The sequence below is a fragment of the Erigeron canadensis genome, chromosome 1 (assembly GCF_010389155.1).
Source record: "Erigeron canadensis isolate Cc75 chromosome 1, C_canadensis_v1, whole genome shotgun sequence".
Taxonomy (NCBI): domain Eukaryota; kingdom Viridiplantae; phylum Streptophyta; class Magnoliopsida; order Asterales; family Asteraceae; genus Erigeron; species Erigeron canadensis.
The window spans coordinates 45,139,046-45,157,608 of NC_057761.1; the positions used below are offsets into that span (position 1 = coordinate 45,139,046).

At 36.7% G+C, this 18,563-nt stretch overlaps 3 protein-coding genes and 2 non-coding genes across 6 annotated transcripts; 1 reads left to right on the plus strand and 4 right to left on the minus strand.

Annotated features, from left to right (window-relative positions):
- Window positions 1–27: 27 nt before the first annotated feature.
- Window positions 28–1,453, plus strand: LOC122605007 (TNF receptor-associated factor homolog 1a-like). The gene has a single exon (XM_043777874.1). The coding sequence runs from the start codon at window positions 117–119 to the stop codon at window positions 1,320–1,322; it is 1,206 nt and encodes a 401-aa protein (XP_043633809.1). The 5' UTR covers window positions 28–116; the 3' UTR covers window positions 1,323–1,453.
- A 2,230-nt stretch (window positions 1,454–3,683) lies between these two features.
- Window positions 3,684–7,703, minus strand: LOC122583010 (pentatricopeptide repeat-containing protein At1g59720, chloroplastic/mitochondrial). Of its 2 annotated transcripts, XM_043755457.1 has the most exons (3): window positions 7,631–7,703; window positions 5,325–6,903; window positions 3,684–3,950 (listed from the first exon to the last, which is right to left on the minus strand). In XM_043755457.1, the coding sequence occupies exons 2-3, from the start codon at window positions 6,778–6,780 to the stop codon at window positions 3,934–3,936; spliced, it is 1,473 nt and encodes a 490-aa protein (XP_043611392.1). In that variant the 5' UTR covers window positions 6,781–6,903; window positions 7,631–7,703; the 3' UTR covers window positions 3,684–3,933. The 2 variants fall into 2 exon arrangements, with proteins under 2 accessions (XP_043611392.1, XP_043611385.1); XM_043755450.1 differs by lacking the exon at window positions 3,684–3,950 and having other exon boundaries at window positions 5,127–6,903.
- Window positions 7,704–7,773: 70 nt separating this feature from the next.
- TRNAQ-UUG lies at window positions 7,774–7,845 on the minus strand. Its single transcript has one exon. It is a non-coding gene; the product is annotated as a tRNA-Gln (tRNA).
- Window positions 7,846–7,919: 74 nt separating this feature from the next.
- On the minus strand, window positions 7,920–7,990 carry TRNAG-GCC. The gene has a single exon. It is a non-coding gene; the product is annotated as a tRNA-Gly (tRNA).
- A 1,963-nt stretch (window positions 7,991–9,953) lies between these two features.
- Window positions 9,954–18,435, minus strand: LOC122604229 (CWF19-like protein 2). The gene is made up of 11 exons (XM_043777123.1): window positions 18,321–18,435; window positions 18,032–18,119; window positions 17,227–17,584; window positions 17,019–17,152; window positions 16,059–16,262; window positions 15,838–15,978; window positions 15,126–15,551; window positions 11,973–12,052; window positions 11,430–11,790; window positions 11,135–11,347; window positions 9,954–10,474 (listed from the first exon to the last, which is right to left on the minus strand). Exons 2-11 carry the CDS (start codon window positions 18,074–18,076, stop codon window positions 10,145–10,147), a joined length of 2,292 nt encoding a protein of 763 aa, XP_043633058.1. The 5' UTR covers window positions 18,077–18,119; window positions 18,321–18,435; the 3' UTR covers window positions 9,954–10,144.
- Between the last annotated feature and the right edge of the window lie 128 nt (window positions 18,436–18,563).

The window sequence follows — 18,563 nt, forward strand, 5'->3', positions numbered from 1 at the left end:
GCTGAGTTGTTAACATGAGACTTATTTGTATTCATGTGCTGTAGGAAGTTGTTGGTTCCTTGCAAAAAGAAACAAGTGTCAAGGATGAAGTGGGCCCTCCAAATGCAGCTCATATTATGTCATCTTCTCTAAAAACATCCACATGTGCTGCTCACCAGAAAACCGACCTAAAGAAAAGCTCATTTTCCATTCCTAGAGAGCCATCTATAGGTAAAACCCTCAATACTGATAAAGCGGTTGAAACTTTAGTGTCAGCCAAAACTTCTGGTTATAAAATGGGGACCCAGAAGCCAGCCAAAACACTCCTTCCAACCGAAAAGGCGATGAACAGTCCATTGATAACCGAAAAACCTGTTCTTTCTCAATCGTCAAACACCATTAAAAAGCCTCCTATTCAACAAGCGGCAGTTTCGGTGGACAAGTCTTCCACTCAGGCTCATTCAACTAGCGGTGTTGCCATTGCAGCACCATTGGTACCTCGTTCAGCAAGTGCAGCAGTACATTTGGGTCCTGATGATGCTGTTCCTCAATCCTACCGAAATGCCATCATGGGGACTCATGCTACTACTGCTGCAACTTCAACAGCTTTCAGTCAACCATGTTCTCCAAATTTGGCATATTCACAGCCGCCTATCACATCACTTCCCATGTTTCTACCCCAGACCTCCACTTCTAGCATTTCACCCATACCAACCTTCTCGTTTGGAATGTTGGATTATGGTGTATTGCAAAATGAGTCCCACTTATCAGGAATGGGTGACGTTGATAGCAGCAGAGGCTTACCTAATGATCCTTCATTTCTGACTGATATTACAAATATTGATATACTCAAACGATCCTGCAATCTTTCTGACGAGTTCCCTCCTGGGTTTCCACCTCATGGTGTGTTAGCTGATGAATTTCCTCATCTTGATATTATCAATGATTTGCTCGATGATGAGTATGGTATACCAAGTGCAGCACAAGTTGGTCCCTTGTTTCAAAGTTTCAGCAATGGACCGCACCACCTAACTGGTCAGTTTGACACAAGCTCATGCAGGTTTGAGCGACCTCATAGTTACCATGATGAATTTCAACGTAGCTATGGTGGTGGGTTTGACTTGTCACGAGAGATGGTTCAACAGCAACAACCCAACTTACAGCCTTTTGTTAATGGACATATTAATGGATTGATTCCCAACCATTGGCAGATGGCTGGTGCCGATTTTTCTTATCCCAGCTGGAGGAACTTGGATAATAATGTGCGTCAGTATCCAGATTACTCTAACCTAATGATGGGTGTTAATGGCTATACCATATACCGTCCTTCAAATGGACAGTGAATAGGCTCCATTAGTACTAAAAGATCAAAGAAGTTGATCTGAAAGGAAATTTTAAGAAACACATGTATAGATTTGATTCTCTCTATTGTTGATTTATGTCTCAGTCTTGGCCCTTAAAATGGCAAGTCCTATATGTTGTGTTAGGTCTTTAACATACATGATCCTGCAGGTCTCTCCGGTGAAGCTAGAAATGCACATTTAGGCATTCTTAGTTTTAACCTGGCCAACCCAAAGCTTGGTGCAGGGCACTAACCCACTCCTTAGAGTCTTAGACTGACTATGCTTAAAATTAAAGGGCTATGTGAAATTGATGTTTCATATAATGACATAAGGCTGCTAAAGGGATAGAGGGGAATTGTGAGGGATAATATACTGTTTTGTGGATAATGATTCCCCAAATATCCTAATATTTAGAAAAGAACTCTGATTATTATTTTTAAATGGCTAATTTTATTGAATTAATATAAGACACGAATACAACCACAAAACGAATTCAGATTACAATTTAAGAACTATTGTTTTTACATAAAAGAAAAGCAGTTTCAATTCTCCCACGATTTTGCAAACTCTTTAGCTTGATTTTTAAAGCAAGATATTGAATTTCTTCAAAATATGCCGTGTACACCACCTATTTCTCCCACAAAAAGAATTCAGATTACAATTTAAGAACTATTGTTTTTACATAAAAAACGTCCCTTGGTAGTTCTTTAAATAAGACATGTACACCATCTATTTTTAACCGTACACCATTAAATATGCTTTAGAGTGTTGTACCGTACAATACCGTGAATCACGTTTGGTAGTGTACGGCTAAAAGTAAGTGGTGTACAAATCACTATAAAAGAATGGAGCATTCGTTAAGCTTGGTGTCTCATGAATTTCAAGTAGATTTTGCATAGAAAAAGCATATATGAGGGGATTTTGCACAATACTCCAACCTTTTGCCTATGCCCGAGGCAAAAGAACACGAGGTGAGGTGTTCTGTTGTCATTGGACAACAATTACACATTGTACAAAAAGAACTTAGAGCTACAAGTTTTTTTCCATAGCGTTTACTTTAGTTGGTAACCTTTGCAATGCGATTTTTCATAATCTCATTGTGACTTTTAAAATCTCACCGCGATTTTCTAGAATCTCATTACGATTTCTTTGTTTTATTTTGAAATTTTGTTGGGTATTTTGTGAAAATAAAAAACTTTTTACTTTTTTTTTTCTTTGCTATATTGATATATCTTGATTAAAAAAATCGGGTGCTCATGTTATTTTTTCTAGTTTTCATGTTATACTCATAGTTAAGATAGAAAGTAAAAGAGTTTAGAAAAGTACAACTTTTGTTTCCTTTATTTCTCATTGTGAAACTTTCATATATAGTTATACAATACCTGCTTTTGGTCTTTGTGTTTTCCATGTTTCACAAAAAGTAAATATATTTAAATGTCATTTTTTTTCCAGCTAATTTTGAGTAAATGAATTTGCTACTGAAAATTTTATAAGTTTTTGTCTTAAGTTATAATACAATGTTTCATTCATTAAATTTTTTTCCACATCTTCTCTTATTCCCCACTAATGTTTTTTTCTCTTTCAAATTCTTTTTGACTATGATGATTTTATAGATTCAGTCATTTCTCTTTATAGAAAGAAAATGATGACCTCAAATAAATATGGTCTATAGAAAGAAAATGATGACCTCAAATAAATATGGTCATAGTAGAACATGAGGTGAGGTGTTCTGTTGTCACTGGACAACAATTACACATTGTACAAAAAAAACCTGGAGCCACAAGTTTTTTTTCATAACGTTTAATTTAGTCGGTAACCTTTGCAATGCGATTTTCTAGAATCTCATTACGATTTTTTTATTTTTTTTTGAAATTTTGTTGGGTATTTTGTGAAAATCAAAAACTATTTTTTTTGCTAAATTGATTTATTTTTATTTAAAAAATCGGCTGCTCATGTTATTTCTTCTAGTTTTCATGTTATATTCATAGTTTAAGATAGAAAGTTAAAGAGTTTAGAAGAGTACAACTTTTGTTTTCTTTATTTTTCATTGTGAAACTTTCACATATACTGTTTTTGGTATCTGTTTTCCATATTTTACAAAAAAGAAACATACGTAAATGTCTTTTTTTTTCATCTAACTTTGAATAAATAAATTTGCTACTAAAAATTTTATAAGTTTTTGTCTTTAGTTATAATACAATGTTTCATTCATCAAATCTTTTTCCACGTCTTCTCTTATTCATCAATAACGTTTTTTTCTCTTTCAAATTCTTTTAATAATCATGATGATCTTTTAGATTCAGTCATTTTTCCTTATAGAAAGAAAATGACGACCTCAAAGAAATATGGTCATAGTAGATCTACACATCTCGAGGCCTCAAGATCTTTTACAGATAATCCAAGTTTTTGTCTTTAAGTTATAATACATTTTTTTTCTTTTACAAATAATCCATTCGACGTCATAAAACATTCATACTTCAATATCATCACAGATTCCCATAAACACCTAGACATCGAACATTAAAACTGGGACCCGACATAATCTTTCCTCTGTCCTTTTGTTGATGATAAAATTGTGATGTGATCTCAGCCCAGACCTGCACTTGTGTTTTTATTTTGCAAATGCACCTAAAAACTTTACCAATATCAAACTACAAATTTAAAATCCATACAAACTTAATATATACACCAGATATGACTGTGACCATGTATTCAATATATACGTCCAAATTTGAACAACCTCTACATCGATTGATTATAAAAGTTTGACAAACTTCCAAAAGAAACTTGTAACTCAATAGCATAAACGGTACAAGCTAAAGTCCACATTGAATTACTACTAACACTTAGCCTTGACTAGTTTTTCTATTCTTACTAGATTTTGAACCACCTATCAAAACAATGGACAATTAAAAACATAAGCAAAAATCTCTTAATGAGTACTAATATTTACAAGTATTTAGCAAAACGTGCAATTCAATTAAATAACAATGCAATTAACAATGAATATCAAGCGTAGACTCTACCTCTGTGTACCAGCGAAATCAAACGCTAATGAGTCCACAACATGTGACTGACTCATTAGTCCAAATGGGGCGTCTACACCTCTGTGTAAGACTAGCCTGAAATGATGCCTACACATCATGTGCCCGGCATTCTCAAAAGATTAGGAACCTACACATCAAGTGCCCAGTCCCTATTCACAACAATAATCATACAGTCTGCATATCAATGCATACTATACTTACAGACATTTTTGTAATAATAGTGTTAATAATCCATTATAAAAGAGATTATGCGTTCTTATTATTTACCTCTATAAAAACGTTCTTAATGTTTTGGTATTGATAGTTATAAGTATGATGTCTTCTACTCTTCTAAGTTTTATCAATACTTTACCTCTCAAAAATGACCCGAATGAGATAACCAATGCCATTGAGTGGATCGATGGTGGTGGTTGCTGAGTTAATGTAGAGGTCAGAATGGTGGATGCCTGGATGGTGTAGTAGCGGTGGTGGTTGGCTGGCAATGGTGGGTAGAGGTGGTTGTAGTGGGTGGATTTCAGTCAAAGATATGGAAGTGTGTTGCACTGCATATTGATGCATTAAACTTTCAAGACAGTAGCTAACCAGGTGCATAAAGCATTAGTAGGGAAAAGAGTCAGAGTAAGGAGAGGCTTTCTAAGCGAAGATTAGTCTAAGTAAGGAAATGGGACCACGCCGCACAAAATTACTAGGAGTCCTAGTTGTATCATTAATCATGTCCACAAACTATAAGCAAAAATATGTAAACTTGTGAAAAGTGAAAACTACAAACTATGTTTTTCGTTTCATTCAACTGTACCCGCGTGTGTGATTAGTAATCTTAAAATTACAACAGTTTTAGGCATGGCAGAGTTTGTATGCATTTAAGGATACAAAGTTTCTTCTAATTGAAAGACAACATATCGCTGGGCGTATTCTATATTCTAAGAAATTCATAGTTGAAGAAGAGATGTGTCACCTGCAAAGAACTCATGAGCCACACCATCTATCTCAATGGTACTGCAGCCAGGCTCCTTGGTTACACCCTTATCCATCATTAGCTTTCTGACAGAACCAACCTCGTTCCACTTACGAGCCACTGCATAAACTCGGGACAAAAGAACATACACACCACTAAAGTTACTCCCTTCTTCCGACTCCATAATCTTTTTAGCCATTTCTTCACTAATCTCTATTCCCATGGTCTTCTTTGAGCAAGCATCAAGAATGCTCCTCCAGATTACCACATCTGGTTTAATGGGCATGTTGGACACAGTATCTAGTGCCTCTGCAATGAGCCCGGCTCTAGCCAGGAGGTCAACCAAACACCCATAATGCTCCAAAACTGGTTCAATGCCATAACTTGTTGCCATAATGGTGAAATAGTTTCGACCCTCGTTGACCATGCCACTGTGCCTGCAAGCACTTAAGACCCCGCTGAATGTAATGGAATTGGGCTTTATCCCTCCTTCATCCACCATCTGTCTAAAATATTCTAAAGCTTTCATTACCTGCCCGTGCATTGCGAATCCAATAATCATAGAGTTCCATGATGTCACGTCACGTTTTCTCATTCTTTTAAATACCAAGTTAGCAGTTTCTAATGTTCCACATTTACAATACATATCTAGCAAACAATTATTCACCAAAACATCATCAGCCATTTCTGAGCTGCAGCTCCTTAAGATATACGCATGAGCCCACATCCCTAGAGATAACGCCCCCAAGCCAGCACAAGCCCGTAAGATGCTCTGAATTGCAAAACTATCTGGGGTGAAAGTTTGCTGCATCTCACGAAAACACATCAACGCATCATCAAACTCATTCAACTGAACAAGAGTATCAATCATGACGTTCCACGAAACGACACTTCTTTCAGGCATTTCATCAAATACATCCCGCGCATCCTCCAAACTCCCACACGACCCGTACAAATGAATCAAACTATTATTAATATATACATCTGAGGCAAGCCCAAATTTGACAATATGCGCATGCAATTGTTTTCCCTCAGAAATAGCAAACAAATACGCACAAGCCTTAAGCACAAAAGGGAACGTGTGCTTATCCGGGGCAACATCCCCTTCACATAACATCTTAAGGTAGAGTAAAATGGCTTCGTGCTTTCTATGGCTACTTTTAGAACAAGCTCTTATAATAGTGTTCCAAGCAAAAGAATTAGGCTTTTCAATATGAGTATGGAAGAAACGGAAAGCATAGTTGAGGTCGTGTAGAGATGCAAAATGGAGAATCCTACTATGGACAAAAAGGGTATGTGGGTGAGCAGTAGAGGTAGTACGAAGCGTGTGGGCGTGAATTTGCTTGAGCCGAGACATGGAGGTGCATTGGTCCAACAACTGAAGGAGACGCCGGTGATGGTTGGTCGGTTGCACGTAGTCAGCCACCGCCGGAGAAGGTGTGGTTGTTAGAAACATATTGTATTGAGTTCCGAGATTCAATGCTTTTAGATGATACTATATTTACCAGCCATCATGTGGAATCAACAAGGTTTCAATGACTATATCCAACTTGGTTCTACAATTGATCAACATCACTTCCTGTATGCATATATAGATTAACAATTATAGGTTAACAAATACACCAGTAACTTTTATAAATTTTAAAACACATGATAATTTTAGCTTTACCCAATTATTAATATTCAAAAGATATATCAATCTGAAGCAGATAACATTTTCGTTTGGCTAATTTATATCTGTCTGACATCATAAGTTTTGAATCAAGGATACCTGAATCCCTACTCATACATTCACAGCTAACATATATACTTGAGATCATGGAACAGTAAATCTAAAACCTCTATCTTTCTGTTTCTTTCGTAATGATAGTGATTCCTACACTGTCACATCCTGAAAATAGTCGCTTGTGGTCATGTTATATATCCAATCACTATATATGTCAGACACGTAAAAATCGAACTAGTATGTTATGTAACTAATCACTTTAACCCAATCCAATCCAATTCAGTGGTACAAGTTTATCCAAGTTCCAGTTAATCCGTTAACTAACTACACGGCGCTTTCGATCATTCGCGGGCGTGTGGGATGCATTTCAACATTGGGTAACCAGGCCTTAATCTTTGTTGGACGTTAAAAATGAAAAAAGCTTACCAACTAGTGAAGAAGACCTATGAAATTAGTATAGTGAGTAAAATGAGAAATATGCACAACTTCATGATTAATCGATTGAGACAAAACAAACTTACAATATGAAATGGAATACAAAAACTAATAACACCATGAAAATGAGTAAATTAAAGTATACCTCTGTGTGTGTCAGAAAGAGAACTTAGAACTGAAGAAATAAGTAGTGGATAATTACTTATGAAAAACAGAACACATTCAAAATAAATGAACGTGTTTTGGATGAAGGAAAGACAAGCACACAAAAAAAAAGCACTAAAAATAAGGTCCTACCGGGAGTCGAACCCAGGTCGCTGGATTCAAAGTCCAGAGTGCTAACCACTACACCATAGAACCCCGATATTATCGCTATTCGCTTTAATATTATTTATTTATTAAATTAAAGTTTTAACAAAAGCAAAAAAATGAAATGCACCAGCCGGGAATCGAACCCGGGTCTGTACCGTGGCAGGGTACTATTCTACCACTAGACCACTGGTGCTTTTTGTTTAGAGTCACTCTTCCAATGTTATTATTGTATATATACATACAATGCTGGAAACAATCTCACATTCTTAACCTTATTCTTAACTAGAATTTTACTCCACACATTACCGCGGAAAGTATTTGAATTCGAGGCGAAAGCCTTCCCCACATTTACGTTGTTATAATTTTTTAATACATGTCAATAATCACATTAAACAAATGACTAAAGAAATTAGCATAAGTTTTTTTTTTAAAGAAGTCTTGAATCTAAATCTAAAGCCTCTAAAATAGAAAATAATAATTCAAGTAGAATATTTAACATGTCTAACATAAATATGTAAACAGGGCATAAATTTTTCGGCATAAATTTGAAGCCATTAAATTAAGTTATAAGTACTCGTAATACTTTTCTTTAAAAGTTAAAGTTACTCGTATTAGACATGTATTAATGACCATTTCAAAAAAGAAATAGTCATGACCTTCCAATATGGTTCTCTAGTTTTTTCCGTCCACTATCTAAAAGCACACACACATGACACATCTTTTCTTTTTTCAAATAGAAATTAAATCTCCATCCACCAAGTTTTCTCCACCTCCCCATTTCTTCTTTACCCATATTTCGTTCCTACTAAATGAATCACTTGCTTTTCTTCTTTGTTTAGAAATAACAACAAAACCCACATCAATCAATTTAGTAAAAGTCTCAGGTAGATGGAAATCGATCTGTACCATAGACATTCAAACAGTCATTTTTTTAAACCTTACCAAATTGTTTTTAGTCAAGGCTTTGTAACACAACTTTGTCAAGGATCAAAGTTATGTCCGACGTTGAAACAACCCCGAAGTGCTAAGTGGTTTGTAATTGAATGTTACAACGGCGATAAAGAATGAAATCACGAATGTTGTGGCCGGCGCAACGGCGATGTACAACGATGACGGATGACGTCGGAGCTCGATCTCTACATATGCTGATATTATTGACAGTATATGTCGGACAAAATTTGTATATACCATGTACGTTTTTGTCGGTATTTTTTTAATTTGTTTTTATTATGTTTTTGTACTATAGATTTAAAAGTGGGGTGGAATTGTATGTAAAAGAGGACACCGAGTAGAAGAAATAGGAAGGGGCATTGCAGGAGAGGGTTGAGCAATGATGGAGAAGATGAAATAAGGGTCAAAAGATACAGGAAAATAAAGTTTGGTGGCCGAATTCGAAAAGAATGAAAGTTTGGTGGTCAAGTTTGTAAAATTATATATTAAAAATCAGATGTGGCAGCCCACGATTGGAGGGTCTTGTTACTGTAGCTAATCCTCACATAACCGACCTTTCGGATTGTTATATATATAATTTTTTATGTCACTTTAAGTCAGCTGAATCATGAACAACATACTGAATTTCTCATTTACATTGGCCTAACACACTATGAAGTGGTCATGGAAATTGTTAATTACATATTTACATAAATTTTCACCGAAAAGAAAAAAAAAAAAAGTCTGTCGTATTTTTTTTAAAAAAAATTTAGGATAATATTTATATTGTATACCATTGTGCAACCAAAATATAACATAAGGCAAGAAGTGTTCGGGTACCCCCAGGGGCCCACATAACTAGTTTCGGCTTAAAGAGAGGAAATAATTTTTCTTGCCATGAACTTATTTTGACATGTTACCCAACCTACCTTGAATGAATTTTTAGTTTAATTGTACTAGACAAGCAAGCACATACGATTCTTGATCCGTTTTGTTACTTTTAAGTGGATTATGGAAACAGTCAAACAAACAGCTATGATATTCACTAGCTACAGCTTACATCATAAAACTAGTTCAATTGATGAAATAACGCCAAGTTCAGTGGCTTCATTTTTATTTAAACAGGAAATATCACGTGCATGACGAGTGCATGTGATAAGATGCATCCGCCTCGCAAAGAAATAAGTCAATAGCAAAAAATAACAAAAAGAAAGACTTGAAAAACATCTTTAAAAACCAGCATAGCATTTGACCTTGTAGTCCGCATTTTTAATCTCCACGTGGGTATATCAAGAAAGGGCTAAAAAAATAGAGACTTTGCAACAAAAAGGGAAGGTAAAAAAAAAAACCAATAAGAAAAGCTGAAGCTTTTTGATACATACAGTAAAATGGAGTAAACACAAGAGAAGTTAAAATGTTAATCAAGTTGTTTGGTCCAGTCAAAAGGCTCCCAATCCCGAGCAAAATTTGTGACAGCTTCTTTTTGAGTGTCTATAGAGTCATATTTGTGGCGACGGTGCATGTCTTCTGCAGGCAAACGAAGCATACCCCTTATAACATTCAGACCAAAACTGCTCTTGAATTGTGATTCATCATCAATTACATGAACAAACCCTTTCTTCAAACCAAACTCTACATGGAAGTATGGGAAGTCTTCCGGTATAGAGTGACGTAACCCCTTTTCACTTGTATCTATTAATTTCTTGGCATTGTGTTGGCTCCATTCTTCTTCAGCCTCATCTATGGCCTGAAAACCAAAATTCAATATCATAATGAGTGTTCTGAAAAGCATTATTCAATCCTTAGTGAATGTTTGCAAGAAAAAACAATTTAACATCACAACATCATGAATCAGATCACAAATGATCCATCAAAAGGTAAAGCCATACACAGGTCCATACTCTATCTATCAAAGAAAGAATAGGCTTGAACTTCGCAAATTCAAATCTTACTCTTTGATTTCAAGATTAATAAAAATGTTTAGACTATTCATTTTCGTTTGGCATCTTCTATGTGAGCCAAATATCAGAAATGAATATAGACGAAAAACACTAAATACTGAATCAAAAATAAAGACAAGCGTCGTAAGCAAATGAAACCTAGTTTTTTTAGCTTCCAGCATGTTATCGCATCATACTGTGTCGTAGTTTAAAAAAATGTTTACACCTAAAGTACAACCATAACTAAGAATGCAACTTATTTCTTTAATTAGCACTCAAAAATTACATCTGGAGAGCTTCTTCTCAAAGAATATCAAACAAATTCTCTCTTAAAAAAACAATGTCTAAGTATCAGGTGATTATACATATCAAAGATATAGCAGCACTGTATTTCAAAGCCTTTTCTAATTTCTCATAATTTAACAGCATATAAATGAAGAGAACACTGTATTCAAAATAACACAAACCTTCTTAAAATACAGTGGAGCCTGTTTAGCAACTTCTGGAGGCAACGGGATGCATTCTATCAAGCAATGCCTGCTCTGCTTTGCCAAACCCATCACCGTTTCAAGAAATACCACCTCTTTCTCTTGCTTTGCAAACATCATTAAAATACATTTCTTAAAATTCCTTATCTCGTCCCAAACATTATCATCAACACTTCTGGTCGCTAACTCGTGCTATATCAAAGAAAAATATGTGCATTACATCTCCAAAAGCATAAGATAGAGACTAAACAACTTGAGTGTAACAAAAACTGACCTGCATGGGCAATATGCAACAATGGCCAGGTACAACAGGCTGCCATTGAGGTAACATTAAGTATGTGAAATTGGCAATTGCAACAACTAGATGTCGTGGTCTCTTAGGGTTCTCAAAACAAAAGTTACAGCGCTCTTTCTGGGTTAAGATATGCTTTTCAAAGCGTGCATTTCCTGTTGAATTGGGAGCATTACCACCTTTACTCTGTTTCTTTCTCTTAGGTCCCCCATCATTATCATATTCATCGTCTGCCTGACCAGAAATACTATACTTTTTGTTTTGCATTATGGATCGAGCCACATGCATGTCTGAGTCTTCTTCTTTTTTCTGTTGACGTGTTTTTAAGCTGTGCATGATATACCTATACAGAATTACAATCTTGTCAGACTTAAAAATACAATACAAACGAGTATTTGACATTTAACTCAACAAGAGAAAGCCACATACAGATCTGTACAAAATGCAAATCAATGCTTTCTGATTTTTTATGTTAACTCCAGAGAGATACCTTAAATTAAATGCAAAAGGTCAAGAACATGTTACCTGCTTGTGGTCCCATCACCCTGTGGATTGGATCTGATGGTATCTGCGTTGCTTTTCACTTCATGCACTTCTACCTCTTTCTGAAATAACAAAGCATACAAAGTTGATATATGAATATGTACAAATCTATCAGATTGATAAAATGGAGATCTATTCAGTATATTATAATTGTGTATTTCATAGTCTGTTCATTAATTGTGTGTACTACTATCAAACACATTTTGATTTCTTCTTTTTCCTAATGATAACGACAAACAAAAAATAATAAAAATGCAGCCCCGGAAATTAAAACCCCCACTTTCTGCTTGAGGTGTTATAGTACCACTAGATAGTATGGGCCACGTTAAAATCCTCAGGATTATCCCATTCTCTTTACATTTTCCAAACCTTCTATGCCATTGGGATCATGTTATTGTTGGGGTATTGTGTTGTCTACCGCCCATTTAAGGCTTCTGAGTTAAGACATTAATTAGGCAGCAGGCCTTAATTATTGAGCTATGCAGGCCTGATCTTTTTTAGGCAGCCAGCCCCATTACATAGGCCCGTTCCAGTTTTAGGAAACTTGGATAGCAAGTTTAGCAACCCTAGTTGTAGCCTATATAATCTCTTATCTTTTATACATGTAATTTGGGTTGTGGGATTCAATAAAGAAAAACCAGTTACCCCCGTGGATTAGTTCACACAGTTTAGTGTGAGATACCACGTTAATCTCTCGTGTCCTTCCTTCTTGTTATTTTCTGGTTCTTGTGTTTGTGTGTGTGTGCAGTTTATTCCTAACAAGTGGTATCAGAGCAGGTTGCATACATATCACACAACAACCCCATAGTCACCACCAAAGCCAGATTAGGGTTCCCGCCAATACCAGCCACCACAGCCGCCGTTGCCAGCCAGAACAGCAACAGCATCCCCCTATCAGCTTTTTGATTAGGGTTCTGTCACCGCCACCAGATTTACAATTAGGGTTCCGGTGAAGTTGATTTGGGCAGAATTAGTTTGAATTGGTCAGTTTAGGGTTCCGGCGAAATTGTTTGGGCATATTCGGGTCTGATTTTGGCAGATTAGGGTTCATTTGGGCAGATTAGGGCTTGATTCGGCAGATTGGGGTTTTTTGGGGGGTTCTTGAATTAGCAGAAGGAAGAACTGGTTTTTGGGACACCAGGGGCTGTTCAGGGAGTGTGGTTAACAGCAGAAAAACAGAGACTGTTCACAGCAGGGGGCTGTTTCAGAGATGTTTTTTGCAGGACTGTTTTGATCGGGTATCTTCAAACCAAGTTCTATTCTTCTTTTGTGCCTAGTATAAGAGCAGAAAAGCAAGACTGCTTGTTCTTAAGGCATAAGTTATTCCAACCAGATCAAAAGAAGCGGACAGGAAAAATTCATCAAGCAGGAGGCTTTGAACTAGGTCACGCTTACTTAGAATAAAAAAAAGGACAGAAGCATAAGGCTCATTTGCTGTTTTTTTTCTATTATTTGGTTGATGGATGTTGAGAAAGATTTTCTAGGTAGTGAAGATCAGATCTAAATTTTCAGCAAGTTCTTTGAGGGCCTTGATTGGCTTGTTCATGATAAGAGGAGACCGCCGTGTTGCATGGAAAACAAGGCAGCAAGGATCTGTCAAAGTAGGTGGCTTTGGATTTGTCTCGTTTAGCAAGATGAAAGAAACCGTTAGAAGCAGGGTGGCTTGTTTTCTTGATGAGTGGAGATGCTTCTTTGAACAAGCATGATCGGAAGAGGTAGTTGGACATTTTAGGAATCAATGTCCGGAAAATAATAAAGAACTGAACACTACATAAGAGTACAGCTCAGACTGAGAGTAGTGTGGATTCCTGGGTCGTGGATTTCAGTGCTTCATCTAATTCTACCCACAGCAGTGAAGCAATACGGAATCTGAAAGTTGGATTTTGGAAAGGTCAGACTGGCGAACGATGAAGTTCTTGATATGACGAGTAGGGTGACAGGTTTGAAGACTCCAGTCAGTTCATGGACTTTGAAGGATGTACAGGTTATTCCAAGTCTGAAAAAGCAGTCGGTTTTCTCGGGCAGTTGGATGTAGCAAGGGCATGAGGTCAAGTTCGGGAACGGGCAATGGAAGGTTCTCAAGGGAAATCTAGTCGTGGCTCGAGGTAAGCAAGGTTGGATTTATATGGCCAGTTTATCGTCTGAGGGAGTGACCATCCCAGTTCAGAAGAAAAACAAAATCCGGTTCACAGAATCTCGTGGGCAGAAGAAGGTTTGCTTTGCAGATGGCAGACCCATAGCTACATGTCAGATTCAGGTTGAACGTGCAAGGAAAGGTTCAGAAAAACCAGTCAGGGATTTTTTTTGGCAGTGGGAGCATGAGTGTTATGCTTCAGTCAGAGCTTCCAGACAGTGGGTTAAATGAGCCAGTATTCCAGCTGTTAAAGTCTCTCCAGTTTATTATTTGCTTTAAAGGAGAGTGTTTGTTCTCGGGATTTCTCAGGATCTGGCAGTTCGTTTCAGTGGGAGCCGGTAGAGACAGAGAACGAGTCAGGGGCAGAGGTTGTCGTGACTGATGGGTTGAAGCTCAGTGGGAGCTTTAACGGGCCTTCGGGTTTATCTGATGAGAAGGTCGGGGGTAACTAAGGCGCATTGAAGAAGAGAAGGAGTTCTAATTACAGATGTAAAGAAGAGATTGAAGATGGTGCAGTTCGAGGTCCGAAGACACCAAGTGGGAGATTGTTGGGGTATTGTGTTGTCTACAGCCCAGTTAAGGCTTCTGAGTTAAGACATTAATTAGGCAGCAGGCCTTAATTATTGAGCTAAGCAGGCCTTAATTATTGAGCTAAGCAGGCCTAATCTTTTTTAGGCAGTCAGCCCCATTACATAGGCCCATTCCAGTTTTAGGAAACTTGGATAGCAAGTTTAGCAACCCTAGTTGTAGCCTATATAATCTCTTATCTCTTATACATGTAATTTGGGTTGTGATTCAATAAAGAAAAACCAGTTTCCCCCCGTGGATTAGTTCACACAGTTTAGTGTGAGATACCACGTTAATCTCTCGTTGTCCGTCCTTCTTGTTATTTTCTGGTTCTTGTGTTTGTGTGTGTGTGCAGTTTATTCCTAACAGTTATGCACCAGATTACTTGAAAAGAAACATTCAATGAGTTCAAAAGATATTGTTACTTTACTTACCATAAGCTTCTCAGCTTCTTCATGCTTTCCTTTCATACGTAGCTGCAAGACTTTAGCAGCCAACTGGTTTGCACTCATTGCAGGCTTTATGTCTGTACAAGATGGTTCTTCGGATTTAGAAACATCAGACATAACTCTCCTGCCAGAGTTTGTACTCAATGAAGGCTTTATTTCTGAATGAGATGGTTGTTCAGACTCGGACACATCGGTTAGAACTCTCCTGTCACCATCTGCAGACGAATTGAACTTTTGCAAGAAACTCCCATCATCTGGAAACTTCTGTAAGCTGGACAATGCAGAAGAAATGACATCAGCATCCTTAGCCGACATGTTTTGATTTTTCCGCTTCCCCCATGATAAAGAATCATCAGGCCTGGGCACTCTCATTCTAGCAGGCGTTCCCTTCTCATTATCTCTTTCAGGGTCCTGATATCAACAAATACAGCATAAAACCAAACTGACTTTAATTTGTGTTAGACAAATAAAAAATACGTAGCTATGCAACCAGTTGGTGAACTAGTGAAGATTGAAAACAAGAATCAGGGACAATACAAGTGCAAACCATGAACCTATTACATCTAATGCGGTTCACCAACAAAGATAAGTCGGGTAACAGATTACTAAGCTGCACTCTAATAAAGTAATAGAAGAGAGCCAATTGCAATATACGATGACAAATTAAGCCCAGATGGAGATTAGAATTAGCCCTTACATATTGATCACCTGGCTGCTCCCTAGCCTGACGTCTAACTCTGTTCTTAATGGCATGAAGGTGAGCATGAGATGGCGCAGCAGTTGCTGATGCCACAGAAACTGCTAATTTACCCAAAGAACCCCACCGCTCTGCAACTACCTGCAATTATTATTACACCATGATGTTAATAATGATGATGATAATTATCGTGAAGATGGATTATTGATGCAAAAATGCACCTCATCAAGTTCTTTTCCTTCACGAGCTGCTTGCTCCTGGGAACGCTTCAAGGCTTTAAGTCTCCAGCTTGCACCTCCATCCCCCACTACAGAAGTTGACAACAGATCACTTTCTGCAGATTTTGATCCATCTGCCTCCTCTGGGTAGCCACTTCCATCATTTTTGAAGTAGGGATTTAGCTCTCGTGGATTCACCTTTTTAATCTAAAAGGAAAAGTTGAAAGAAAAAAAAAAGGAATGTGAACTGGAATACAAATTATGGCACACATTGCAGAGACGAAAAAGATATCATGCACTAAGCACCCCATCTATGACAAACCTAAATGAGTATAACAGTAACTAGATCAATAAACGTATGTGCATTCTGATGCACAATATAAGTCCTAGAGGTTGTTTGATTACTTGTTATTTTCTAAAATAGAACTGCTAGTCAGTCAGACATACAGATAGCTTCATACAAGAAACTGAAATCTGTTGATGCATAGATTTAAATCAACCTATGTGACGGAGGATCTGGAGTCACCGTCATTTTACAGGAATTAGCATATTTGCTAATAAGGCTAAATCTGTTGTACAAAACTACCGTACGGATATAACAATCAAAATCTATCGTGTATTATGTGTTCCACACATAGGCAGCTAATGAGTGAACAGAAAACCAGACACCAGTTCATTATCATATAGACAACATGATAAAGTTGGAACTTTCCATATTTACAAAATATTCAAATCATTTCAATTTATATCAACTACAGCTGACAAAGAAGATACAGCCAATTTATCCACTATAGAACTCATTCATCCCAATGGTTGAACAATAAACAATTCACTATAAAAGAGATCACGAGAACAATGTACAAACTAAGAAACCAATCTACAATTTATTAATTATATTAATCAGCAAAAACAATATCATGAAAACAAGAAAAAGTCATATAACTTGAATATGATGTAACATACCTCCTTAACAGGAGTTTCTTCTAGCAAATCAGAAGTTGATGCAGCTTTTTGTTCCACGTCATCTTTAGGTCTAAGCATCCATTCCAATCCCATTTTTTCCCTTACAACACTCTCATTAGATACACCGTCATTTCCTGCATATGAAGTAAGTTAATTGTAATTCCTTGAAACTTCAAAAATAATATCATATCCAGCTTATAAATCATACCATCCATATCACTCTCACAATTCTTGCCTGATCTGCCCTTGCCCTTCTTATGGGCTTTCTTGACTAATTTGTCATAATCATCGCCATCTTCACTATCACTGGAATATTCTCTTCTTGATTTCTTCGACTTGCTTTTCTCTTTCCTCTTCCTCTCTTTTCTTTTCATATGCATCTTTGTATCCTCATCACTACCACTTCCACTTGCATCTGAGTTTGAAAATGAATCTTCTTCCGAGGAATACCACTTCTTTTTAGACCTTTTCTTAATTCTCTCGGATCCATCATCATGATGACGGGACTTTGTTTTCTTCTTGTAGCTTTTCCTTAAATCTGAATCATTCGACTTCTCATCATCCCCCTACCCAAAGAAAACCACAATTTAATACAAAATGAAACAAATTAGTCGCATTGGTATGCTATAGTATCATTTAATAACCTACAACAAAAGAACTATCTATATCTATACTATTATACAAAAACCTCCATCTTGAGGGACCCTCCACATTTTAAGACAAAATCATAAAATCAGACAAGAGAGGTGTGAGCTCTTGGATCATCCACCCCTCGACTAAATCCAACCCTTTTATTTCATATCTTCGTAATGAAACACCCACAAAAAACCCATATAACGCACACTTTACACGCTTTTCAATCCGTCTCTACAGCCACTAACTCCTAACATGGCCACAACTATGCGCCAAACATCATTATGTGCAATGGGGGTAACTAAAGCACCTAACTTTCAACACGGCATTACATGGGTACAAGGCTAGTAAGTAAATAAGACGAAAAGATTGCGACTTACTTTATCGAGCTGATCGCGGGGTATGAATTTCAAACCTGAAAGCATATTTGTCTCCTTTTTGAAGTGCAGCGGTTTTGGTGTATATATACTGGAAAAAATCAAATTATAATAATTACAATATTGAAAATTGAATAATCATAATATTGTTCTACTTGAAGATTGAATCAATTATTATTAGTCATAAAGGATTTAATTCTGTCTATAAATTGCATAAATTTACACACAAAAATAAGATAAAATATAATAAAATAAAAGGAAAAAAAATAAATGGGATAGTTGATATTAATACCTCTGATGATATGATGAACAGCACAAAGATTCGAGGGCTTGAAGGAAGATGATGACGATAACGGAGTAAAATCAAGAATCGGACGAAATTTTGGAGGGGAGGGTTTATTAAATTCTGACCCGTATAGCTATATTGGGTATTAGACCGACCCAACACTACCCAGATGGTTAATAAAAGGGATTCAGGTTAATTTGGATAAAACGGTTACCGCCTTAGTTATTTAGGTAAGAGTAAAAGTGTAAA